The following is a 26,354-nucleotide window of genomic DNA, read 5'->3' as shown; positions in this document are numbered from 1 at the left end:
TGTATCCAGATTAACCTGGGTCTTCGGGGCTCAGGATAAGTCTTTTGCAAAAGTTTTTATCTTCATTAAATGCTCTATGTATTGTTCAATGGTGTCCTGCTGATTTCTTTGAGTTCATTTTAATCAAGATCACAAGTGCAACCAGTGCAATCATTCACTATGGAAAGTGCAAGTATTGCACTTTCCGTAGTGGAAAAGATCTGACATGACAGCATACAAAGATTCTTCACACATCTGCAGTGTCTGTGTTAAAAAACATATAGAGCTTGATTTTGCGAAAGGATTCATTTTTATTTATTTATATTTTAAAATCTTTTGCGGTGGTTGTTTAAAAAGTTAAGTTCCAATTCTACTATACTTTTAACGTAAAATATCTTTTAACAAATTGTATGTTATTAGAAGGGAAGTTTTTGTTTGTTTGTTTGTTTGTTTGTTTGTTTGTTCAATCCAACTTGTATGCCACCCAACTCCCGAGGGACTCTGGGCGGTTCATAAGCATAAAGCAAATAGATTGGGCTTCTCTATGAAATAATTATATTAGATCTAAGCATTTTTCTTGGGGAACAGAAATAAGCAAAAGGGTCTAATGGTGCTTGAAAAATTGTGCACATTTAAAATCATATTTCTGTTTTGTTTTTTAGAATAAGCTGCTCCTTTCTATTCAAATCAGGTCGAAAAAGAATAATATAGCACTTAGAGAAAAAGATGCAACCCAGCAGCCCAGCACTGGAGGCCAAGATGGAGAAGACCTGCACAGCTATCATGTTCTTGCCCTTGGTGCTGAGGTAGGTGGGCACAAAGGAGATCCAAACACTACAGAAGACCAGCATGCTGAAGGTGGTCAACTTGGCTTCATTGAAGGCCCCAGGCAACCTCCGGGCCAGGAATGCCACCACCAAGCAGACAGCTGCCAGGAAGCCCATATAGCAAAGTGCAGTATAAAACATCACAACTGATCCTTCATTGCACTGCAGGACAATCTCTTCTGCTTGGGAATGCTTATCTGAGTCTGGAAAAGGAGGGGCAGTACCCAACCAGATAGTACAGATGATAATTTGGACAAAAGAACATGAGAGCACAATTAAGTTACCCAAAGGCTTCCCCAGCCATTTCCTCACGCTATTTCCTGGCTTGGTGGCTAGGAAAGCCATCACTACCATGATGGTTTTGGCCAAGAGAGAAGAGACAGCCACTGAGAAAATGATGCCGAAGGCTGCTTGTCGCAGAAGGCAGGTGGCTCTCCTTGGTTGGCCAATGAAGAGGAAGGAACACAAGAAAGAAAGCAGGAGTGAAATAAGAAGCAAGTAGGACAGTTCCCGGTTGTTGGCTTTGACTATTGGAGTTTCCTTGTGCTTAACAAACATGCTTAAAACAAAGGTGGTGATCAAAGAGAAAAGTAAAGCAAAAGAAATAAGGATGATCCCCAGATCTTCTGTGTAGGATAGGAAGATTATCACCTTAGGTGATAATCTTCGTTCTTGTTGGGATACTGGTCCTCAGGACATCTCACACAGTATTCAGCATCTGCAAAGAACAAATATAACACCCACATTCTTCAATGGTGTGGAATTTTTTTTCAATGATGAAGAGATTAACCTAATGTTGAATTATGCTCCAAAAACATGGTATTCAACTGTTTTTGAGTAACTTTGCTGGGCTGGATACCAACCCTGGAAGGCAAGAGGGCATGGGGGACCATTGGGAAGGTTGTGTGGAAGGCCATCAACTGTGGCAGGGGTACAGAGAAGGGAGTATGGTGCTACCTCCCTTCCCTGCTGCTCCAACATGTTTTTTCTGCCTTCCACGTGGCCTTCTGCTTACCTACTGACTAGTGGCCAACAGAGCGCCACACAGAATTGCTCCCTGTAAAAGGCCCTGCGAGGAGCCCACCTCCAGAACTTCTCTGCCCCCCATCCTTGCCTCTTAGCATCCCCCTGCATAACTTCTTCTCTGGTAATATTACACTACACTACACTAACCCGAGCTTACAAAACATTTGCTAGACCAATTCTCTAATACATCTTAGCTGTCTGGAACATGCATTGCATAAGAAACAATAATACAATATAACATCGTCAGAGATATTTCCCAAGAAGAGTCCTCCACTCCTCTGCTCACAACAGAATACCTTATTCCACCAGACTTGAGATTCTGGGCTTAGACAACCTTGAACTTTGCTATGGGTTAAACATAGTTCATAATATTATCTGGTGTGATGTCCTGCCTGTCAACAACTACTTTAACTTCAACCACAACAATACATGATCTCACAATAGATACAAACCTAAAGTGAACCATTCCAAACTAGATTGCAGAAAATACAACTTCAGCAACAAAGTGGACAATGCCTTGGATACAATACCCAACTCTGTGGTTTCATTTCCACCCCCCTAAAATTTTAACCTTAGACTGTCCACTGTTGACCTCATCCCATTCTTAAGAGGTATGTAAGGGGCATGCATAAGTGCACCAGAATGCCTACCATCCCTGTTCTAATGTTCACTTTATCAACTCCCTTTCTTTGGGAAATATATACTGTATAGCCTTCTTTTGAAAGAGTGAAGAAAGAGACGTAAGCTAAGAACCAATTAAAGTGGGAGAAATCATTGTGAATATGAAAAACAAAAAAGACATGGGCAACTTTTCTCTTTTGAATCACCCACCTTCCTGAGTGGAGATGGTCCCTTCTGCACAAAGAACACAACTGTAACAGCAAACTGGCTTCATGGGGTCCAGCAGCCTGACAAAACCAGGTAGGCAGCTATCCACACACTGAGAACTCGGCAGGGGCTGAAGATAAAGAAAAGGAGTGCTCAAACTGAAGCATAACTCTGTACCAATTTTTGATTTGCAAAATTGAAACTTGGACATGGTAAACATAATTGGCTGAAAATAAGGAAACCTGGAGAAAATAATCTGGAAAACCAGGGAAAAAAGTGAAAAAAATAGAATTGAGTCTTAATATCAGGAAAACAAAGATAAGAACAACAGTTGTCTCAACTTGTGAAGTCAAGCTGTTCCACTGGTTCATTGTTCTCACTGGCCGGAAATTTCTCCTTTGTTCCAGGTTGCTTCTCTCCTTGATTGGCTTTTTCGTTCTATTTCTTATCCTGTCTTCTGGTGCTTTGGAAAATAAGTCAACCCCACTGCTATCATGTCACCACTAGTCTCAACAGGTCTAATGACTAAAACCCCATGCTGTATTCCAGATGTGCTCTTACTAAGGTTTGATAAAGTGGTACTAATACTTCACATGTTGTTGATTCTATACAGTACCTCTGTTCATACACATTGTTTCAAATTGGAATTAATTCATTTGAGTTCTGTAAAATATAAGTGGGAATAAGCATTGAGCAGGATTCTTTTACAGAAATAGTGTCTTGATAGGAAAGTAGTTCAAATTCAGGAAGAGATCTCAATATATTTCTATATGCCCACTTAAATAGCAGAATCTATACAATTTGGCTGATGTAAAATAGCTGGATAGGATTAACTCACATCAGGATTTCAATAGAAGAAGGCAAAAATAATTCTATACTCTTGTTGGATCTCTCTGTGAAGTCATCTATAGTCAAGAAGACTTTTGTTTCCTTTTGTTTTATTTTCTTGAATGGGATTTTGGCTCTGTTAATTAACATCTATGGAGTTGACAAAGTTCTTAAGATCCAAATCTTTTCACTGAAGTCACCATGTCTTGTCCCATAGTACACGATTCTCTTTGGGGATAGTCTGTAGAGATTCTCAGTTAACCAGGTCATGGTTGTTCCAAAGGTGCTTTTTCAGGAGGCCACTGGACTTCCTTGTTTTTTCTTTGAAAATGTTTTGCTTCACATGCAAGAAGCTTCTTCAGCTCTGAAAGGATAGTGGGAAATGGAATAATATATATTCCCTGCAGACAGCTGATCATTTCCCTCATTTTAGTTAGTTAGTTAGTTAGTTAGTTAGTTAGTTAGTTAGTTAGTTAGTTAGTTAGTTAGTTACTTAGTTACTTAGTTACTTACTTACTTAGTTAGTTAGTTAGTTAGTTAGTTAGTTAGTTAGTTAGTTAGTTAGTTAGTTAGTTAGTTAGCTAGCTAGTTAGTTAGCTAGCTAGCTAGCTTGGAGTTTGGTGCCCTCTTGCTGCTGCTGCTGTTTTATGCTCTTCCTTTTAAGAAGTACTAGTAAATTAATTACGTCTAGGCTATTTTTTTATATTTTTATATTTGTGTATATGTATTATATATTTTTACTTTTTAAACAATTTTTAGGGATTCGATTTATGTATGCTATGAGTGAATGGGATTATCTTAGTAATTTTTAATTAATTTGTCTTTTAATTAATTACCTAACAATGGATATCCATAATCACTGGAATGAATGGAATGGTGTGAATGGAAATGAATGGGAGGGGGGTGATACATGGAATAGGGTGGGTGGGTGGGATTATAATATGTATGAAATGAATGAATATGATATGAATGAAATTTCTGGCACTGGAGAGGGAGGAGGGGAGGGGACGCTTATCTATGGGGTGGCAGAGGGTCAAAACATCCCAGTCTTGCTGGGGAGAGGCAGGTATGGTGGAAGCTATGCAGGTAGCTGGGCTGGCGGTGGGGTTCCCCAGACTTATTTTCTTGGGGGACCTTAACCTGCCATCGCTCAGTGAAACCTCTGGGCTAGCACAGGAGTTCATGGCCACCATGACAGCCATGGACCTGACTCAAATAGTACAGAGTCCGACTCATGAGGGGGGGGCACGCACCCAACATGGTATTCCTCTCTGAGCAATTGAGTAATGATCTGAGGGGCTTAGAAGTGTTGCCTTTGTCATGGTCAGATCATTTTCTACTGCGGCTTAACTTCCTGGCTCCAATCCTTCCCCGCAGGTAGGCAGAACCGATTAGGAGGTTCCACCCCAGACACCTGATGGACCCAGAGGGCTTTCAGAGGGTGCTTGGGGTTATTCCAGATACATTCGTCCACAGTTTGGCAGAGTCTCTTGCTGGGGCCTGGAACAAGGCTGCAGCAGAGGCTCTTGACCGGATTGTGCCATTGCAACCTCTCCACAGCACTAGACCCCCGTAGAGCTCCATGGTTCAACGAGGAGCTCCGGGAGTTGAAATGACAGAAGAGACGTCTGGAGGAAGAGTAAGTCTGAATCTGATCGAACACTTGTAAGAGCTCATATTAAGACTTACAAAGTGGCGCTCAAGGTGGCAAGATGGTCATACCATGCTGCCTTGATTGCATCAGTGGAATCTCACCTTCCTGGTCTGTTTAGGGTGACCCGCTCCCTTCTTAACCAGGGGGGAGTTGGGGTGCCCTTGCAGAGTAGTGCCGAGGACTTTAACACATTTTTTGCTGATAAAATCGCTCGGATCCGGGCAGACCTCGACTCCGGTTGGATTGCAGAGTCGACTGACAACGAGTCAGTCGAGGTGTCTGGGGCCCGTACTTGTCCATCTGTCTGGGAAGAGTTTGATGTGGTGACACCTGATGAAGTGGACAAGGCCATTGGAGCTGTGAGTTCCGCCACCTGTTTACTGGATCTGTGTCCCTCCTGGCTGGTTTCGGCCAGCAGGGAGGTGACATGGAGCTGAGTCCAGGAGATTGTCAATGCCTCCTTGGGGAGGGGGTCCTTTCCGGCTCCCTATAAGGAGGCACTTGTGTGCCCCCTCCTCAAGAAGCCTTCCCTGAACCCAGCCATACTTAATAACCAATCTTATGGGGAAGATTGTTGAGAAGGTGGTGACGCTCCAGCTCCAGTGGTCCTTGTAAGAAGCCGATTATCTAGGTCCTCAACAGTCGGGTTTCAGGCCTGGTTACAGCATGGAAACTGCTTTGGTCGCATTGATGGATGATCTCTGGTGGGCCCGGAACAGAGGTTTATCCTCTGTCCTAGTGCTCCTTGACCTCTCAGCGGCTTTCGATACCATCGACCATGGTATCCTTCTGCACCGGCTGGAGGGGTGGGAGTGGGAGACACTGTTCTTCAGTGGTTCTCCTCCTACCTCTGCGGTCAGTCACAGTCGGTGTTAGTGGGGGGGGGGTCAGAGGTCGACCTCTAGGTTGCTCCCTTGAGGGGTACCTCAGAGGTCGGTCCTCTCCCCACTGCTATTTAATATCTACATGAAACCGCTGGGTGAGATCATCCAGGGGCATGGGGTGAGGTATCATCAGTACGTTGATGATACCCAGCTTTACATCTCCACCCCATGGCCAGTCAACCTAGTCAATGTAGCAGTGGAAGTGATGTGCCAGTGCCTGGAGGCTGTGGGGTCGGGATGGGTGTCAACAGACTCAAACTCAACCCAGATAAGACAGAGTGGCTGTGGGTTCTGCCTCCCAGCGACAATTCCATCTGTCCATCCATAACCTTGGGGGGGAAAATTATTGAGAGGGTCCGCAACTTGGGCGTCCTCCTTGATCCACAGCTCACATTAGAGAATCATCTTTCAGCTGTGGCGAGGGGGACGTTTGCCCAGGTTCACCTGGTGCACCAGTTGTGGCCCTATCTGGAGCAGGACTCACTGCTCACAGTCACTCATGCCCTCATCACCTCGAGGTTCGACTACTGTAATGCTCTCTACAAGGGACTACCTTTGAAAAGTGTTCGGAAACTTCAGATGGTGCAGAATGAAGCTGCGAGAGCAATCATGGCCTTCTTTAAATATGCCCATGTTACACCAACACTCTGCAGTCTGCATTGGTTGCCGATCAGTTTCTGGTCACAATTCAAAGTGTTGGTTATGACCTATAAAGCCCTTCATGGCATCGGACCAGAATATCTCCGGGACTGCCTTCTGCCACACGAATCCCAGTGACTGGTTAGGTCCCACAGAGTTGGCCTTCTCCGGGTCCTGTCGACTAAACAATGTCATTTGGCGGGACCCAGGGGACGAGCCCTCTCTGTGGTGGCCCCGACCCTCTGGAACCAGCTCCCCCCAGAGATTAGAACTGCCCCCACCCTCCTTGCCTTTCACAAACTTCTTAAGACCCATCTCTGCCATCAGGCATGGGGGAACTGAGACATCTCCCCCAGGCCTATACAGTTTATACAAGGTATGTTTGTTTGTATGTTTGCTTTTAATAATGGGTTTTTTAGTGTTTTTTAAATTATTAGATTTATTTTTACATTGTCTTTGTTACTGTTGTGAGCCGCCCCGAGTCTACAGAGAGGGGCGGCATCCAAATCTAATAAATAAATAAATAAACAAACTGTGGCTACTTGTCCTAAATTGAGTCCCCTTTACGTGGAACTTTAAATTTTGCTGTTTGCTGAGGAGGTGTGCAGCTAAAAGCCAGTCTAGATTTAATGTATATCTGACTTTGGGGATATTTCTTCATAACCAAACAAAAGTGTATTTTCTGTGCAGTTCAGACTCCTTGCTCCCTGGATCCAGATGTCACAAAGCAAAATACACATTTTGTAATTAACTCCCGTGCCCTGTTTGGCTAGCAGAGAGCTGCAAGAGGTTGAGTGCTGTAATGCACCCTTGGCATGCCCACCCAGTCACTCCCATCCAGATGGTCATTAGTGCAGAGAACCAATAGATATTGATTTATTGATTTATTGATTTATTGATTTATTGATTTATTGATTTATTGATTTATTGATTTATTGATTTATTGATTTATTGATTTATTGATTTATTGATTTATTGATTTATTGATTTATTGATTCAATTTTTATGCCGCCCTTCTCCTTAGACTCATGTTAGCAATAGCACTTTTGAACAGAGCCAGCATATTGCCCCCACAATTTGGGTTCTCATTTTAGCCACCTCGGAAGGATGGAAGGATGGGTCAACCTTGAGCCGATTATGAGATTTGAACCGCTGACCTGCAGATCTACAGTCAGCTTCAGTGGTCTGCAGTACAGCACTCTACCTGCTACGCCACCCTGGCTCTTAAATCCCTGAACTGGCTGTGAAGAACATCTCTGGTTCAGCCAATGTTTTAACAAATAAGCTATAAAAGGAATCCTGAATTATATGGCTGAAGGTGTCCTTTTGACATACTGTTGAGAGTTTGGGAGAAAGGAACAGATTTTCAATAGATATTAAATAGGTGGAAATTTTAAAAAATTGTGTTCCCTACCTCATTGACCGGTATAGCCCTTCTGGTTGCATCCTGATCCATTCTGAATTTGAATTTGTCTTCTGAACATCCTTCTCTTTCCATGCTCCCAATGTTCATTTTGTAAACAGACCAATTAGGAAACCGCACCCAGTACACCATGTCAAAGTCAGAGGCCAGGTCCCCTTTCTTGTCCAAATAGATTCCCTCTATGGAATTATTGTAATATTGAGAGATGTGCAGGAACGGGTGAAGCTAAAATAGCAAAGAGAAAGAAATCATTTGAAGAAAATAGGAAAGTGGGATTAAGTTCTAAACTCTTCCAATTCCATAGCTGGCCTTCCTGTAAATCAAGGTTTAGTAGAGAGGCTAAGAACAATTCACCAGAAATAATCTGAACAGCTTCCCATCCATCCTGGATCTGGAGCCAACCAATGCTGGTCTGGTATTTCTCTCTCTTCTCAGTCATTTCCCAGTGGTTTGACTTCCCTTCCAGGTCATGGGTGACCCATCCAAATAGGTTTGAGACACCTGGAAACTGTCCTCAGATTTTATTTATTTATTTATTTATTTATTGGATTTGTATGCTGCCCCTCTCCGCAGACTCGGGGCGGCTAACAACAGTAACAAAACAGTATAATCCAATACTAAAAACAGTTAAAACCCATTGTATAAAAACCAATCATACATACAGACATACCATGCATAAAATTTTAAAGGCCTAGGGGGAAAGTGTATCTCAATTCCCCCATGCCTGGCGGCAGAGGTGGTTTTAAGCAGATTACGAAAGGCAAGGAGGGAGGGGGCAATTCTAATCTCTGGGGGGAGTTGGTTCCAGAGGGCCGGGTCCGCCACAGAGAAGGCTCTTCCCCTGGGTCTCGCCAAACGACATTGTTTGGTTGACGGCACCCGGAGAAGACCCACTCTGTGGGACCTAACTGGTCGCTGGGATTAGTGCAGCACAATGCGGTCCTTGAGGTAATCTGGTCCGGTGCCATGAAGGGTCATAACCAACACTTTGAATTGTGACCGGAAACTGATCGGCAACCAATGCAGACTGCAGAGTGTTGGTGTGACATGGGCATAGTTGGGAAAGCCCATGATTGCTCCTGCAGCTGCATTCTGCACAATCTGAAGTTTCCGAACACTTTTCAAAGGTAGCCCCATGTAGAGAGCATTACAGTAGTCGAGCCTCGAGGTGATGAGGGCATGAGTGACTGTGAGCAGAGAATCCCGGTCCAAATAGGGTCGCAACTGGTGCACCAGGCGAACCTGGGCGAACGCCCCCCTCACCACAGCTGAAAGGTGTTTCTCTAATGTGAGCTGTAGATCGAGGAGGACGCCCAAGTTGCGGACCCTCTCTGATGGGGTAAATGATTCTCCCCCCAGGGTAATGGACGGACAGATGGAATTGTCCTTGGGAGGCAAGACCCACAGCCACTCCGTCTTGTCTGGGTTGAGTTTGAGTTTGTCAGATGGTCTTAAAATAAAGAATGCAAGGCTACTTTAGCCCCAATGCAGCTCAATGGTGGAATCTAAATTTTTTTCTACAGATTCTGTGGGTGTGGCTTGGTGGGCATGGCTTAGTGGACATGGAATGGTGTAGCTTTGTGAGGATGGCAGGGCAAGGATACTGTAAAATCTCCATTTTACACAGGAGGCAAAGAATAGATGGAGGTGGGGTCGGTCAAAGGTAGTATTTACTGGTTCTACAAATTATTCAAAATTTCTGATCCAGAACTGGTCAGAACCTTCTAAAACCCACCTCCCCACCTCTGATGCAGCTTCCTTGATGACTGAACCGGTCCCTCCTTCCCACCCTAGTGATGTAGTTTTAATGTTATAAAGAGAAAGATCAATATAATTCAGGGCAGTGTTCCCTCTAATTTTTTTTTGGGGTGGGTGGAAAAGTATAGTGTCTGAGCGGCAGTCCCTTTGGGACTGGGCGGCACAGAAATAATAAATAAATAAATAAATAAATAAATAAACAAGCAAGCAAGCAAGCAAGCAAGCAAGCAAGCAAGCAAGCAAGCAAGCAAACAAACAAACAAACAAATAAATAAATAAATAAAAAACCCACCCTGTTTTGCCTCAGAGAATTTCAAAATAAAATACTGTACTGTGTGTCTATAACAGTGAGCTCATAATAGGGCAACTCAATCAATATCAAAATGCCACTTAAATAGTTGAGCTAGTTTCAAACTAGATTTTGATTTTCTTTCTCTCTTCCTTACTCCCATTCTTTTTCTTTCTCTTTTCCTTCTTCTCTTTTTTCTATCTGTTTTTCTCTCTTCCTCTCTTCCTCTCTCTCTCCTTCCCTCTCACTCTTTCCCTCTCAGCTTCTGGGCAGGTTTGGAAAACTCTGAGTTGATGATGATTTTTAAGTGAGCGATTGCTCACTGCTCAGCTTAGAGGGAACTATGATTCAGGGTAGTAAAAAAAGGAAAATTAAAAGAAACAGTTGTATTCAATATATCAATTGCTCTTCATATTTCCAAAGTGAAACACTAGACTGTGTCTTCTAAGAAAGGTTAAGAAAGAGAGATTTATTCAAATGGGGGTTCTTAAAGGAAAGGATTGCATTCCTCCTCAGTCAGATAATAAATAAGTTGTCAGGGTGAAGTCATTGCTTGAGATGGAGACTTTGGCCTGACACATATTAGACTGTAGAATGTGGGATTTTGGGAGGGGTGGTTGCATGAGGGTATAGAGTAGTAGCCATAACAAATTCCTTCTAGATACTCAAGGTTATCCTTTGTTCAGCACCTGCCTGGAAGAGTGGTTGATGGGAGGATTGGTCACTGGCAAAACCAAATTGGCCATGTGATGAACCAGAAGCTAACCCTGCATGTTGGCCACATTCCCTCACCAGAAAACCACCAAAGGGAAATAACCCCCCAAAATGTAGCCAATCTCTAGCTGGCAGCCCCAGTGATGGAGACCATACCGCAGGCTCCTAAAGGGTGCTACACAAACACCTAGACATGGAGGGGGTTTTTAATGAGGAGGATTGTAATGAACTCCCCCCATCAGTCAATGGACTGTGCAATAGAATTCAAACCTGGAGCAACTCTCCCCAAACACATAATGTACTCCATGACCCAAAAGGAACTGGGAGAATTGAAAAGATACATAGATGCCAATTTAGATAACTCAACCTGCAATATCAAGGGTCACCACCTCCATACTCTTCAAAGAGAAGAAAGATAGGGGTGTCAGATTGTGTGTTGTCTTCCATGTAATTAACTGTGTGTGCGTGCAAAACACCTACCCCTTCCTGCTCATGAAGGACTTACTGAATCACCTGTTTAAAGGCAAGATATTCATCAAGCTGGATTTGAGGGAAGCTTACTATTGCAGAAGGATCAGGGATGGGGAATGAGTGAAAAACCACTTTTAACTGCCCCTGGGGAGCTTCCAGTTTAGATTGTAAGGGCTTCCCACAGTTTTTAAGCAATATATTAATCAGGTGCTCCACCTCATCTCTACAATGGGATATTCATTTATTTGGATGATATTCTCATCTACAGTGAAATGTTGGAAGAGCACATAAATTAGTGCAGCAAGTCTTCTAGCAGCAACGTGCTATGCCTATGCATAGAACAGCAATGTTCTATGCCAGCAATGTTCCAAGTCTGAATTCCACAAAACCTTGCTAGACTACTTAGGATATCATATTTCAAAGTAAGGGATAGAGATGGACCCAGGGAAAGTGAAAGCAGTACTTGACTGGCAACCTCCATGCACACATAAGCAATTTCAAAGTTTTTTAGGTTTTGCTAATTTCTATCAGCAATTCATCCCAGGTAGCGCTGCTGCTGACAGAACTGTTTAAAACTGCCCCATCTCAACCAGTCAATTGGATGGACTATGGAGTGCCAAAAGGCATTTGAAAAGCTCAAGATTGCCAAGGAAACCATCCTGCAGCACCCAGACTCAAAGTGCTGGTTCATAATCCAGCCAGACACCAGCGATGTGGTGGTGGCAGCAGTGCTGCTGCAAGACAATGAAAAAGGCAAACTACTGCCATGTGTGTACACTTTGAAGAAACTCACACCAAAAGAGCAGAGATGGGCCATTTGTGAGAAGGAAGCATTTGTCGTTCAGTTGGTGCTGCTAACAGGGAGACAATTCCTAGAGTGGGTCATGGTTCCGTTTGTGTTGTGGACTGATCATAAGAACCTTGAGGCCCCCAAAACACCTTGAAAGCTCTCACCCAAACAAGTACACTGGGAGCAATACTTTAGGCACTTCAAGTTTGAAGTGAAGCATATCCCAGAAGGGAAAAACCTCCTGCTCAATGCTTTATCCAGGAATAGCTGGCCGGTGCCTTCACCCCCGGCCCGTTTTGCTGCAGGGCCAGGGAGACACAGCCCTCGGCATAGCCGCCATTTTGAAAGGCCAAGATCTCGTGAGATTTCGCGAGATCTCGGCCAGCTTCGGGAGGCTTCGGCCTACCCGATGATGTCATCTAGGGGCGGAGCCTGTCAGCTCTATAAAAGGGCTGGACAGGCTTCAGGGCCTCCTTTTCGCCCTGGATGACGATGAAGCAAACACCCGGCTGGGATTCGCTTCCTTTGGCAGCCATTTTAGGCTGCCTCGTGGCGTCAGCCATTTCGGATTCCAGGCCTCATCGGAGGCCTTCTGGTTTGGCATCGGGGGGCGGAGAGCTTTTGAGACTTCCCCTTGGAGTCAAGGGGGAATCTTCCTGGGCGGGGGCCTTTCCTCTGGGCGGGGGTGGTGGTTTCCACCGTACCTTGGGGATGACTCAGGTCCAGGGGTGTGTGGCCTAGCAGGCCTGGTGAGGTCTTCTAGCCTTCAGGCCTTGTGGCCTAGGGGTGACCTTTTCACTTCCCATTTAGCTTTTACTGGGTACCGAGGATCATCCCCATTTGAACAATTCTTTTTCTGCTTGATTCTTCATTGACTCTGATGGCTCCTAAAAGGCAGAAGCCTATAACACCACCTGTGGAGTCTGGCGTTTGGTTCAAGAGGACACCCAAGCAGGGGTCAGGAGGGGGGGCAGAATGAGGGGTCCCCCTGTTAATGAATCTAACATGCCTGCTCATTCTTGGTCCAGGATCATCGAGAGGTTGGATGATCTGGATGCTCGCTGGAGGTCGGTGTACGGGTCAGGTGGCACCATTCCCTCAGCTCCAGCAGCCCTTGGCGGACCACCAGGTGAACCAGCGGCCCAGACCAGGCAGATGACAGCATCGCCTGGCTCAGTAGGAGCTGGGCCTTCATGGATGGCTTCTACCCCTTTGAGGGCAGGTGAGACTACACCACACCCAACACTTCAACCGCTCCTCCCTCTGACTGGGCAGGCCATTGTGCCACCGGGTTTTGGGAGTGGAGTCAACTCTTTGGGGAGTTCAGCCATCACCTGTAGTCAGGTATGGGCTTCCCCCACTGCTACTGTGGTGGCCCAGGCCCCTTCGACGGCTTTGGCACCCTCGTCAGGGTCAGGAGGGGCGACGGTTGGGGTTCCCATGGTGTTAGACCCTTTGGCTACTATTAGGGCGGCCGCCATTCCATGGGGGTTACCCTCCACGCCCTTGGGTTTTCACCTTCATCCCACTATTAGGGGATGTATTTGGAAGGGGGAGTACGTAAATCTTTTCTCCCTCCTTAACAGGGAAGTCCCTAAGAAGGAGAAAGAGGGTGAAGCTAAGGTGGATAAGCCCAAGAAGGTTAAGGTTAGCAGGTGCTTCAGCTCATGGCTGTATGCATACCTGACATACGCCTCAGTAGTGATACAGAGGGAGCCCGCGTGGGCTGCCTCTATGCCTAAATATATTGACTTGATTGTCCGTGCTCATTTTGAGTACAAGGGCACGGTTTGGCGCAACTACGATGAGGCTTTTAGGATGCGGGTGGCATTTGATCCCACACTCCCTTGGGACGTGGTTGTCCCTGATCTGTGGTTTGCCACAACCCACATGTCTGGGACCGGGGGCGGCGACCGCACGGACAGCGGCCACCACATGGGAGGCGAGCCGGCATCGCCGCCTCCGGCTCAGGCAGCTGGAGGAAGTGCGGCAAAAGCTGCCCCTCCGTGTCATGAATTTGCAGCCAAGGGGGCATGTTTTCATCCCTTATGCAGATTCAGACACACGTGTGGGAACTGTGGGGGCTCCCACGCCACCAGCGCTTGTACTAAGCCCACAGGGGGTAAGGATAGGATGGACGGGGGAGGACAGGCCAAGCGCCCCCCGCCTGCTGGGGGAAAAGGGTCCCAGCCCAATTAGGCTGGGAGTGTTGAAAGAGTGGTTGAGGGAGTATCACCCTCGTGGGAGAGCGGCTGCTCTCTTGCAGGGTTTTACAGAGGGTTTCAGGATTCCATACATTGGACCTAGGAAGGCCTTCATGTCTGACAACCTTAGATCGGTTGTGGGTCATGAAGACATCGTTGGGGCTAAAATTCAGAAGGAGGTGGCCAAGGACAGGGTATTGGGACCTTTCCCGTGCCTGCCCTCGCCAACTCTGCGGGTCTCCCCCTTGGGGGTGGTTCCTAAGAAGGCCAGTGGTGAATTTAGGTTGCTTCACCACCTGTCCTTCCCGAAGGGAGAATCAGTGAATGACTTCATTCCTGATGAGCTTTGCTCGGTCCGCTATGCGTCCTTTGACGCAGCGGTGGCCATGGTTAGGAAGTGTGGGGTAGGAGCCCTTATGGGTAAATGCAACATTAAGTTGGCATTCCGGCTCCTCCCCATACACCCAGATGACTTTGAGCTCCTGGGCTTTCACTTCGAAGGTGGCTTTTACGTAGACAGAGCATTGCCAATGGGATGCTCCATATCTTGCTCCCTGTTCGAGAGCTTTAGCACCTTCTTGGAGTGGGCGCTCAGGAGGCACTCGGGTCTGGGTTCGGTCATTCACTACCTTGATGACTTCCTGTTGCCGGGGCCTGCGCATTCAGAGAAATGTTCTGCCCTGATGTTGGCCTTTGAAGCCCTTTGTGCTCAGTTAGGGGTCCCTTTGGCCCCGGAGAAGACCGAGGGCACCGCTACCAGGCTGGCTTTTCTGGGTATTGAATTGGACTCGGAGGAGCAATCTTGTAGATTGCCCCTAGACAAGCTGCTCAAGATCCAGAGCAAGCTCGACACAGTATTAGTTAGTCGGAAGGTGACCCTTCATCAGCTGCAGGAACTCGCCGAGCTCCTTAACTTTGCCTGCTGGGTGGTGGCTCCCAGCAGGGCCTTCTCCCGGAGAGTATATACTGCGATGTAGGGGCTATGTTTGCCCCATCATCGTACACACCTGAGCGCTGAGGTCAAGGATGACCTGCGTGTATGGCGGGGCTTTTTGGGCCACTTCAATGGTCTTTCCTTCTGGAGGCATGAGCTTCTTTTGGAAGCTGAGTTGCAGTTCGGGGTTATCTTAGGCGACCAGTGGTGCCATTACATGTGGCCTCTGGAATGGAGGGCCTCTCCCCTGGTCAAGGATTTGACCTTCCTTGAGCTCTTCCCACTGATAGTAGCTTTAGAGCTGTGGAGAGAGCAATTTAGAGACAAAACCGTGCACTTGTGGTGCGACAACCTGGCTGTAGTCCACGTTGTGAATGCCCTGTCCTCTAAGAGCGACAGGGTCATGCGGCTTGTCCGCCATTTTGTGCACAGCTGGTTGTCTCTAAATGCCCTGTTTCTGGCTCAGCACGTCCCTGGGCTGGATAACGGGATCGCTGACGCCTTGTCCTGTGGTCAGTTGTCCAGGTTTCGGATCCTGGCTCTGTGGGCTTGTGCGTCACCGGAAGCCTTCCCCGACCACCTGTGGAGCCTGGGCAGGCTCTCGAGCAGTGGAAGACGGAAGCTAACAGGGCCATGGCTCTCTCAGTGGCACCAAGCACCTTGAGGGCATATCAGAATGCAGGTAAGGAGTTTTGGGATTTTAGGCAAACTAGGGGTTACCCTCACATTTGGCCCTTCCCAGTGGATCACCTTATGGAGTTCTGCGTGCTGCTTAGGCAGCATGGCCTTTCAGTTAGGACTATTAGGTCCAGGTTGGCAGGCCTCGCCTTTTTATCTAAGGCCAGTGGCTTTTCGGACTTCTCTTGCGACTTCCGCATTCGGAAGATGCTGGAAGGTTGGGTTATGGAGCGACCTATGCCCCCAGCGGACAGCAGACAGGCATTAACTGTGCAGCAGCTGTCCCTTATTAACCAAGCTTGGAACAGCCTGTGCGCCTCTCTGTACGAGGCCCGCCTCTTTCAGGCGGCAGCCAGTGTCATGTTTTTTGGGGCCCTTCGAGTCAGCGAGGCTTTGGTCTCCTCTCAGGCTGACAAGGTCTCTCCGTGCCTTTCAGTTTTCCAACCTGCGTTTTAGCGAAGGGGGTGTCTCCCTATTGGTGAGACAATCCAAAACTGACCAACTACGTAGGGGTGTCAGGATAGAGTTGATGGCTGCCACCGATCAGTCCGTGTGCCCGGTGGCAGCCCTTTCCAATTTCTGCAGTCTTAGGGGGCGGGACAGGGGTACCTTTTTAAACACCAGGATGGTACCCCTCTGACCCACTATCAATTTTTGGCTTTAGTGACTACGGCTCTAGTCGGGATTGGCATTGAGCCCGCCAGCTACGGAACGCATTCGTTCCGTATCGGCGCTGCAACTAGCGCAGCAGTGTCTGGTTTTCCGGGTCATAGGATCCGGGAGATTGGCCGCTGGCGGTCAGCGGCCTATTTGGGTTATGTACGGCCAGCTGAAGTACTAGGGCAGGATTCCACGCTAGGTAACCTTTCTCTGCCCTCTTCTAGATAGTCCCTCCAGGGCGAGACCGATGGCGTTGTTGTGCAGCCACAGTATGGTCTTTTGGGCTGGCCGCTCTGCAGCAAGAACCACCGTGGGGACCCAGCTGTCCTTGGGCCGATGGGTCAACATCGTCTGGATGGGGAGAAGAGGCCTGCGGTGGGAGGGGTTTCTTCCACTGCTCCTGGGAGGGCGGCACGGGGTGGCCGCACCCAGGTGGTTGGTCTTGCACCTCGGTGGCAACTACCTGTGTATGCTTGGGGGTCTGGCTCTGATTTGCCAGGCTCGCGAAGACTTGCGTATTCTTCGCACTGTGTGGCCAACCACACAAGTGGTTTGGTCTGAGATCCTCCTGAGGATCGTTTGGAGGGATGCCATTTCCCCTAGGGCCATTCACCGTGTTAGGAGGAAAGTGAATAAGGCTTTAGGTAGGATGGTCAGAAAGTTGGGTGGGGTAGTTGTTGCCCATCCCCACATCACCATAGATCAGCCGTGGCTTTACCGGGCTGACGGTGTTCACCTGTCAGATCAGGGGAACACCATCTTCTTACAGGACCTGCAGCAGTCACTGCACGAGCTGGTGCAGTTAGAGGGGGGAGTCGGGGGGCCAAGATAGAGATCTGATCCCGACTCCGTGGCAGGTTAGGGACGGAAAACTAGGTGGTGGTTAGCAACTGCATGTTCTCCGTTGGGCATCTTTGGGTCCCGCCCATTTACTTCCCCTTGTAGGGGTTAGACGGCGGGACCTCCCACATGCAGGTGCATGGCAGTGAGTCAGGTGAGGGCGTGGCCCCTCACCTGGATCAGCATGGAGCTATGCCCATAAGTTGCCTCGGAAGTTTTTCTGATGTCATTTTCCGCCCTGGAAGCAATTGTTTGACCCTGCGGGTCCTTGTTTAGGGTTATAGTTAATTTATGCTAATTTATTTGAATAAATTATGCAAATTTAATTAATAAAAATGACCCATTTTAAATCCAGCTCTTTGTGTCCATGTCGTTACTCCGCCTCTGCTGCAAACTGGAATATGACAGCCAAAGACAGGATCCCAGCAAACCCTGGGAAGAAATAACCATGGATTTCATAGCTGAAGTCCCAGACAGCAAGGGGAATGCCATTATCTGGACTGTCATTGATTTATTTTCCAAGTAAGCTCACTTCATGGCCTGCTCTAGATTACCATCAGTCAGATACCTAGTAAAGTTGTTCCTTGGGCATATTTACCACTTACATGGAGTCCCCAAAAAGATAATCTCCAATCAAGGAGTGCAGTACACTAGTAAGTTCTGGAGAGAATTCCTACATGCAACTGGATACGCACAGGAACTCAGCTTGGCTGTTCATACGAGCACAAATGGCGCAGTGGAATGTGTGACTGCAATGTATTGGATTTAACAATACATCCGTTGTTATGTATATTATCAACAAGGCAATTGCCAGGAGCTGCTGCCTTTTGCAAAAGTAGGATACAACAATGTGGTATACAATAGCACTGGACTAACTCTCTTCTAAATCACAAGCAGCCAAGAGTTTGTTCTTATAACAGAACTACCTACAGAAGCTCCCATGTCAATGTTCCTAGCTGAGTGGATGGAGACGTTGAGGAAAGGATGGGAGAATATAAAAAAAGCACTAATTAAAGTGGCGGAAGCCTATAAGAAGCAAGCAGACAAACACCAAATGTTCCAGCCCGTTACTGAATGGGAGATAAAGTTTTCTTGTCCACTAAATACATCCAATTTTGAATGCCCAGCAAAAAGCTAGGGCCAAAATTCTTGGATCCATTCCCAATAGTAAAAATCATAAACCCAGTTACTGTGCAACTTGTGCTGCTAATAATATTGGGGAAAATCCATCCAGTATTCCCTTGCCGCCTATTAAAACCAGTGATTGGATCTAACATAAACCTGTAAGTCCAACCACCACCTCCCCCTCTAGTAATACAGGGGGGACTCATTATGAGGTGAAGAAAATTTTGGACTCCAGGCTGTTTAGGAGTTGGGGAGCCCTTGCAGAGTAGTGCCGAGGATTTTAACACGTTTTTCGCTGATAAAGTCGCTCGGATTCGGGCCGACCTCGACTCCAATTGTACAACAGAGTCGACTGACAACGAGTCAGTCGAGGTGACTGGGGCACGTACTTGTCCACCTGTCTGGGAAGAGTTTGATCTGGTGACACCTGATGAAGTGGACAAGGCCATTGGAGCTGTGAGTTCCGCCACCTGTTTACTGGATCCGTGTCCCTCCTGGTTGGTTTCGGCCAGCAGGGAGGTGACACGGAGCTGGGCCCAGGAGATTACCAACGCTTCCTTGGGGAGGGGAGTTTTTCCATCACTCTATAAAGAAGCGCTTGTGCGCCCCCTCCTCAAGAAGCCCTCCCTGGACCCAGCTGTCCTTAATAACTATCGTCCAGTCTCCAACCTTCCCTTTATGGGGAAGGTTGTTGAGAAGGTGGTGGCACTCCAGCTCCAGCGGTCCTTGGAAGAAGCCGATTATCTAGGTCCCCGGCAGTCGGGTTTCAGGCCCAGTTACAGCACGGAAACCGCTTTGGTCGCGTTGATGGATGATCTCTGGCGGGCCCGGGACGGGGGTTTATCCTCTGTCCTGGTGCTCCTTGACCTCTCAGCGGCTTTCGATACCATCGACCATGGTATCCTTCTGCACCGGCTGGAGGGGCTGGGGGTGGGAGGCACTGTTCTGCAGTGGTTCTCCTCCTACCTCTCTGGCCGGTCGCAGTCGGTGTTAGTGGAGGGTCAGAGGTCGACTCCTAGGTCTCTCCCTTGTGGGGTGCCTCAGGGGTCGGTCCTCTCCCCCCTGCTATTTAACATCTACATGAAACCGCTGGGCGAGATCATCCAAGGACATGGGGTGAGGTATCATCAATATGCGGATGATACCCAGCTTTACATCTCCACCCCATGCCCAGTCAACGAAGCGGTGGAAGTGATGTGCCGGTGCCTGGAGGCTGTTGGGGCCTGGATGGGTGTCAACAGACTCAAGCTCAACCCGGATAAGACGGAGTGGCTGTGGGTTTTGCCTCCCAAGGACAACTCCATCTGTCCATCCATTACCCTGGGGGGGGGATCATTGACCCCCTCAGAGAGGGTCCGCAACTTGGGCGTCCTCCTCGATCCACAGCTCACATTAGAACAACATCTTTCAGCTGTGGCGAGGGGGGCGTTTGCCCAGGTTCGCCTGATGCACCAGTTGCGGCCCTATCTGGACCGGGACTCATTGCTCACAGTCACTCATGCCCTCATCACCTCGAGGTTCGACTACTGTAATGCTCTCTACATGGGGCTACCTTTGAAAAGTGTTCGGAAACTTCAGATCGTGCAAAATGCAGCTGCGAGAGCAGTCATGGGCCTACCTAGGTATGCCCATGTTTCACCATCACTCCGCAGTCTGCATTGGCTGCCGATCAATTTCCGGTCACAATTCAAAGTGTTGGTTATGACCTTTAAAGCCCTTCATGGCATCGGACCAGAATATCTCCGAGACCGCCTCCTGCCGCACGAATCCCAGCGACCGATTAGGTCCCACAGAGTGGGCCTTCTCCGGGTCCCGTCAACTAAACAATGTCGGTTGGCGGGCCCCAGGGGAAGAGCCTTCTCTGTGGCGGCACCGGCCCTCTGGAACCAACTCCCCCCGGAGATTAGGACTGCCCCTACTCTTCCTGCACTTCCGTAAACTCCTTAAAACCCACCTTTGCCGTCAGGCATGGGGGAACTGAAATATCTCCCCCTGGGCACGTTTAATTTATGCATGGTATGTCTGTGTGTGTGTCTGTTAGCATATGGGGTTTTTTAAATATTTAAATATTTTAAATTGTCTGATTGCTTATGATTTGTTACTACATGTTGTGAGCCGCCCCGAGTCTTCGGAGAGGGGCGGCATACAAATCTAAGTAATAAATAAATAAATAAAATAAATTCAACTACACTATCTAATACATTGGAAAGGGTACCCTTTGTCTGAAGCCACTTGGGTCAAAAGTTGGAATGTAAAAGCTGATAGACTAATAAAACAATTCCAAGAAAGATACCCAGGTAAGCCAAAGTGTTCCCCTGGGGTAAAGATGTGATTAAGAATGCTGATTAATCCCCTGCGTTGTATTTGCTCTCCCCATTTCAGGACCAGAGTTCCCCGTAAGCTGCGCACGTGCACATGCACGCGCCACAAAATACCCCCCGCGCACCCTTTTCCACGGGCCCGTGCTCCCCATCCCCCTGCAAGCCCACGGGGGCGGGGAGGTGCCAGCAGTAGGAGCAAAGGGAGCCGCGGCCGCCCCTGCCTCCCCATGGTGCCTCTGGCCCCCTCGCGCCCCTGGCCTCTCAGCCCTGCCCCCCGCCCCCCGATCCGCCCCCTCTCCTCCTCTGCCGCCTCCTGCCTTGGGGCGCGACTTCTTCCGCGGCGTCAGCGGCATCAGCTTCTCGGGACAAAAGCCCTCCCAGCCAGGGGGCTGCAAGAGAGGGCTTTCTCCATGCGCTTTGAGAATGCCCGCCCCACCCCTCTCGCAGCCCCTTTGCTGGGAGCGCTTTCGTCCCAGACCTTTCAGCAAGGGGGCTGCAGTAGAGGCAGGGCAGGCGTTCCCGAAGTGCTTGGAGAAAGTGCTCGCGCAGCCCCCTCGCTGACAGAGAGAGAAAGAGGGAGAGAGAAAGAGAAAGTAAGTGAGAAAGAGAGAGAGAGAGAAAGGGGGAGAGATAGCAAGAGAGAGAAGAGAAAGAAAGCAAGAAAGAAAGATAGAAAGAGTGAGAGAGAGAGAAAGCAATAGAAAGAGAGAAAGAAAATGATAGAGAAAGAGAGAGAGAGAGCAAGAGAGGGAGAAAGATAGAAAGAGAGGGAGAGAGAAAGTGAGAAAAAGCAAGAGAGCAAGAGGGGGAGAGAGAAAGAGAGAGAAATGACTCTTGATTTAAAGCATATGGTAAAAAGCACCCAAATAATAACAGAGAAAAAACACCCAGCCGTGTGTGTGTGTGTGTGTGAACTCTTGAACCATTTCCAATAGCTCACATGTTATTGGAAATGGTTCAAGAGTTCACACACACACACACACACACACACACAAGTGGGGAGGACACAGGGATGGAAAAAGAGGAGAACATAGTAATAATAGTAATAGATTTTGGTTTTGTTTTATTATTAATTTCTTTTAATTAAAAAAGAAGGGAAATTTTTTTCTTATTTATTTATTTATTTATTTATTTATTTATTTATACTTCTATGCCGCCCAGTCCCAAAGGGACTGTCGCTCAGACACTATACCTTTCCGCCCACACCGAAAAAAAATTAGAGGGAACATTGTTCAGGACACACTTTTTTTCTTGAGGGGATGTCACTTTTCAGGCCAAAGCCATTGGTTGAATTAGATACTTTGGCCTGCCACATATTAGAATGTAGAATGTATTTGGGAGGGGCAGTTGGAATCAATTCCCCCCTGAGATTCATATTGCCTCCACCCTCCTAGCCTTCCGTAAGGCCTTAAAAATGCACCTCTGCCGACAGGCCTAGGGCTGCTGAATTTTAACAACTACATATGACAGGATGAATGTGGATGGTTGGTTTTTAAATGAATTGGGGTTTTAGAATATAAGTTAGATTTTTATATTATTATTATTATTATTATTATTATTATTATTATTATTATGCTTTTAGTGTTGAGGTTTTTAGAGTATTTTAGTGTTAGATTTCTTGTATGTTTTGTATTTGCTTTGTTGTGAGCTGCCCTGAGTCTGAGGAGAAGGGTGTCATACACATCAAATAAATAAGTAAGTAGGTAGGTAGGTAGGTAAGTAAGTAAGTAAGTGTTTTGGTTAGCTCTGGCCCAGCTTCTGCCCCAAGGACTGTGGATGTGGGGGAGACATCCACATGCTGCAGGCCTGTTTTGCCCCCAGTGGAATCTGCTGATGAAGGCTCCTCTGACCAAGAAGACATGAGTGACAGGGAGGAGGAGAGTGTGGCAGACAGCTCAGAAGGAGATCAATTATCTAGCTCCTCCTTGGATTCAGAACAAGAGTTAATGATATAGCCATGCATGCGGAGAGCGATGCATAGGCAACAACAACTGAGAGATTATTATCAAAAAAAATGAGGCCACCTATGGTTGGGTGGGGCTGTGGTAATTAGTGAGGCTGCTATAAATAGCAGCCTGTGGGTTTGGCCATTGTGGAGGATTATCTGATTGTTGTGTTTCGTTACTGCTTTACTGACTTTGACCTTTTGTGTGCTGATTTTCCCCGCTTTGAAACTAAACCAGAGCAAAGTGTGTTTCACTTTGTGAAAGAAGAAGGACTGTGAATTGCCTCATAGCTGCAAGCTAAGTATCACAGAACTGATAAGGGACTTGTACAAATTACCAGTTTGTTTGGAGACAAGTGCTCTTTGCTATGCCAAAAGAGGGCTTAGGTTAAGTGAATTTTCATTATAAAGAACATTGTTTTGAATTTTCAAACGTGTGTGTGTCTGAAATTTGTACCTGTGAATTTTTGGGAGGAGTCTACCAGAGAGCCCGACAGAACAGTAAGTAAGTAAGTAAGTAAGTAAGTAAGTAAGTAAGTAAGTAAGTAAGTAAGTAAGTAAGTAAATAAATAAATAAATAAATAAAGGTGTAGTGTTGTAGCCATAACAAATTCCTTCTAGATAGTCAAGGTCATCCTTTACTCAGCACTTGCCCAGAACTTGATTGGAGGATCAGACAAGTTGGCAGAATCGGATTGGCCATGAGATGAACTTATGGGTGTGGGAACAAGGAGATGAACTTTAAACTGGGTGGAGAAACCCACAGGACTTCAGATTTGGGTTTCTTCCAGATGTGCTAACATGGCTCTGTTAATAAATCGGAACTTTGAAGGAGGCTATGCCTCAGATTCTGATTCAATTTTCGGATGCTATTTGGAATGCTGACATAAGTGCTTACATTAATTTATTGTCAAGCTGCAGAAACTCTGCCAGTTGAAGATAAATCTGGAGACTATATATTTCCCCATCTTCATAAAATGAGATAAAAATGAAATTAAATGTAATAATTGGTTACTTCAATTCTCCATAGAAAGCCTAAAATTGTACCTGCCAAGGCTGCAGTTGTTGAACTCCTGATCTGTTTGTCACCCTCCCCTGGGACTGGAGAGCATAGGCTGCATGTAAAGCATGTGCAACTGTCCATACTGTGTGGTAAATGTGATAGCCATCCATGGACAGAATCCTTTCCTTCAACTTTTGGGACAGATGCTCCCGTTTTTCTTTCTCTCTGCACCTTGTCCAGCCTTTCACGGATGGGGCATGCTTTGAATAGGAACAAGAATATATTCTATCCACAATTCTCTCACTAAAAGACTTAAGTTGTCCATTAAAATATATTTTTTTATTTGTGCGACTAAGTAAAGAAAAGATACGGTAGCTTTTGTTTCTGAACTTTGGAGTGATTGACATCTGAAAAGTGACGTCCCAAATAGATGTCATGATCCAAACTTTCCCCCCAACGTATCCCTTCTTGCTCATCAGGAAATTCAGTGTGCTTGAAAATCCATGCCTGAAGGTTTGAGCCTCAGCATGGTAAATAAAGAAGTTAGTTTTTCTGTATAGAAGACCAGCATCTTTCTCCTTATAATCATACCGATATTCTGAAATGGTCACTGTAAAAACAACGCAAATGCCATTCTGGTCAAGTATACGTGTGAAGAATCTCAGAAATTTCTCCCCATTTTCGGTTTCTGCAGCAAGCAGTGCAGTCAATGTCCACAGTTTGAGGATGCCTAGATACGGATTTGTTTCTGTGGGAAAAGTGGAGTTAAAAAATGGGAATTGTTTTCTGTCCCTCAAAACCAGGGGAGGAAAAGCGGAACGGACCTGAAAAGAAGATTAAATGAGTGACATTTATAGGAACTAAATGTTGCACTAAGTCAACTTTTAACTTATATTTAATAATTAAATTTAAAAATTAAATCAACTACTTAAATTTAAAATTTAAACAAACAGTATTTATTTTACAATAATTGTTTGGGTCTTAAGATAAATTATTCGCTAACTGCAATTTCCATCATGTTTTTCATAATAAATAGGCATTTCTTTATCTATGTATCTCTTCATGTGTGCAGATATGAATATAAAAAAGAATATGGATTTTTTTTGTACCTGCTAAATAAAAAAGAAAGCAAAATAGGAAATGATTAAATTTAAAATGGAGCAAAAATAAATTTTAAAATAACCAAAAAGGTGGATTTTCTAAATCTTTCCTTTTACATACGTGCAAGTCTGCAATATTTATAAACTTTTATCCCTCCACAGCCCCCGCCCAATCTAAACCACACTGTAAATTATTGAGTTCCCAAACATACTACAGTCATAATTGTATTTTTATCTCCAGGGTTCAGTAGAATGTATTCTTGTTTCTGTCCATTTTTACTGGTATGGAGGTTCCAAAGAAGGCAGGCAGGATAGAGCTCCCCTGCTCAGACCCTGCAGTTTTCCCACCTCAACCTTCAGTACCATAACCCCGACATTTTTTCTTCCCCAAATAGCTCATGGGATCATCAAATCTGAACAAGAACCCTGGTACAAGTATCTCATGCAATTTAAATCTAATTCAAATTCATGAACCTTCTTCCCCAAATTTTGGTGAACCTATACCCATTCAAATGGCAATCACACCTGTGACCTACCTGAGGGATCTTGTAGAGATTCAGCAAACTTGAGATATGAATGGACATGTCTGCAATGAGTCCTTCAAGCACCGCCAGAGTGTTTCTCCTCTTTCCACAGCGATAATTGGGAACATCTGCCTCGCCCTTTGATAGCAAATCCAGCAAAGCCTCAGAGGTTCGTCTTGTGGTGAGACCATTATCATAAATATTGTAGCCCAAGGTGATATTGTATAAGATTTCAGGATTTTGGTTAATCTCCTCAAAGGCAAAATGGAAGGATATGGCTTTCCAGAACTCCGTGTCTCCTCTTCTGGAAATATAAATACGTTACATTTTTACCCTACATTCTGTCAAAACAACATATTTAAAAGATTCGCTTTTGATTTTAATACTAACAAATACTTATCAAAAAACCTCTGGGTCTCATTTCCGAAATATTGTTTTGGCTGACTTCAAACCCAAATGAAATGATTTACAGTCATCAAAATGTCAATTTGTCTCCCTGCAAATATATTCAATAGCTTCCAAGCCTTTACCTGCAGCTGGACACCTTCTCTGCTGAGGAAGAGTAAAATAGACCTATTGTACATTGGAGCAGTTACTATTAGACCCAAAACAAGTAATCTCAGGATCATCCCCCACCTACATCCCTCCTTGCCCAGACTCTTACATCCATCCAACTCTCATCGCTCCCCTGGCCTCATTTTTTTTCCTATTCAGATTGAGGAGAATTTCAATCAGTGTTTAACTTTACAGAAGAGTGCCGCTGGCGACTTACCACCGGCGAGGGTTGCGGTGTGGGCCGGGGAAGGAGGCCGCCATGTTGGGGGCGGAGCCTGCGGCCCCCACGTCATCCCCGGGGCCGCAGCGTGGAGTTTGGGTGCGTTGACCGGGCAGGAGGGAGGCAGCCATATAG

At 46.4% G+C, this 26,354-nt stretch overlaps 1 protein-coding gene across 1 annotated transcript; it reads right to left on the bottom strand.

Annotated features, from left to right (window-relative positions):
• Positions 1-617: 617 nt before the first annotated feature.
• LOC139159302 (vomeronasal type-2 receptor 26-like) lies at positions 618-12,529 on the bottom strand. Its single transcript, XM_070736624.1, has 5 exons — positions 12,389-12,529; positions 8,209-8,313; positions 2,664-2,790; positions 1,458-1,524; positions 618-1,365 (listed from the first exon to the last, which is right to left on the bottom strand). Exons 1-5 carry the CDS (start codon positions 12,527-12,529, stop codon positions 618-620), a joined length of 1,188 nt encoding a protein of 395 aa, XP_070592725.1.
• Between the last annotated feature and the right edge of the window lie 13,825 nt (positions 12,530-26,354).

The sequence above is a fragment of the Erythrolamprus reginae genome, chromosome 2 (genome assembly GCF_031021105.1).
Source record: "Erythrolamprus reginae isolate rEryReg1 chromosome 2, rEryReg1.hap1, whole genome shotgun sequence".
Taxonomy (NCBI): Eukaryota; Metazoa; Chordata; class Lepidosauria; order Squamata; family Dipsadidae; genus Erythrolamprus; species Erythrolamprus reginae.
Note: the sequence above shows the minus strand (reverse complement) of the source record. Positions and strands in the feature narration are given on the sequence as shown.

What these genes read in the sequence shown, in the direction of transcription:
- LOC139159302 (XM_070736624.1), bottom strand. Translation starts at nt 12,529, where the DNA reads ATGACATCATCGGGTAGGCCGAAGCCTCCCGAAGCTGGCCGAGATCTC. An exon ending in ACTTTGACATGGTGTACTGG is followed by an intron (nt 2,791 to 8,208) that starts GTGCGGTTTCCT and finishes CTTTATCTTCAG; the next exon opens with CCCCTGCCGAGTTCTCAGTG. An exon ending in GACCATCTCCACTCAGGAAG is followed by an intron (nt 1,525 to 2,663) that starts GTGGGTGATTCA and finishes TGTTCTTTGCAG; the next exon opens with ATGCTGAATACTGTGTGAGA.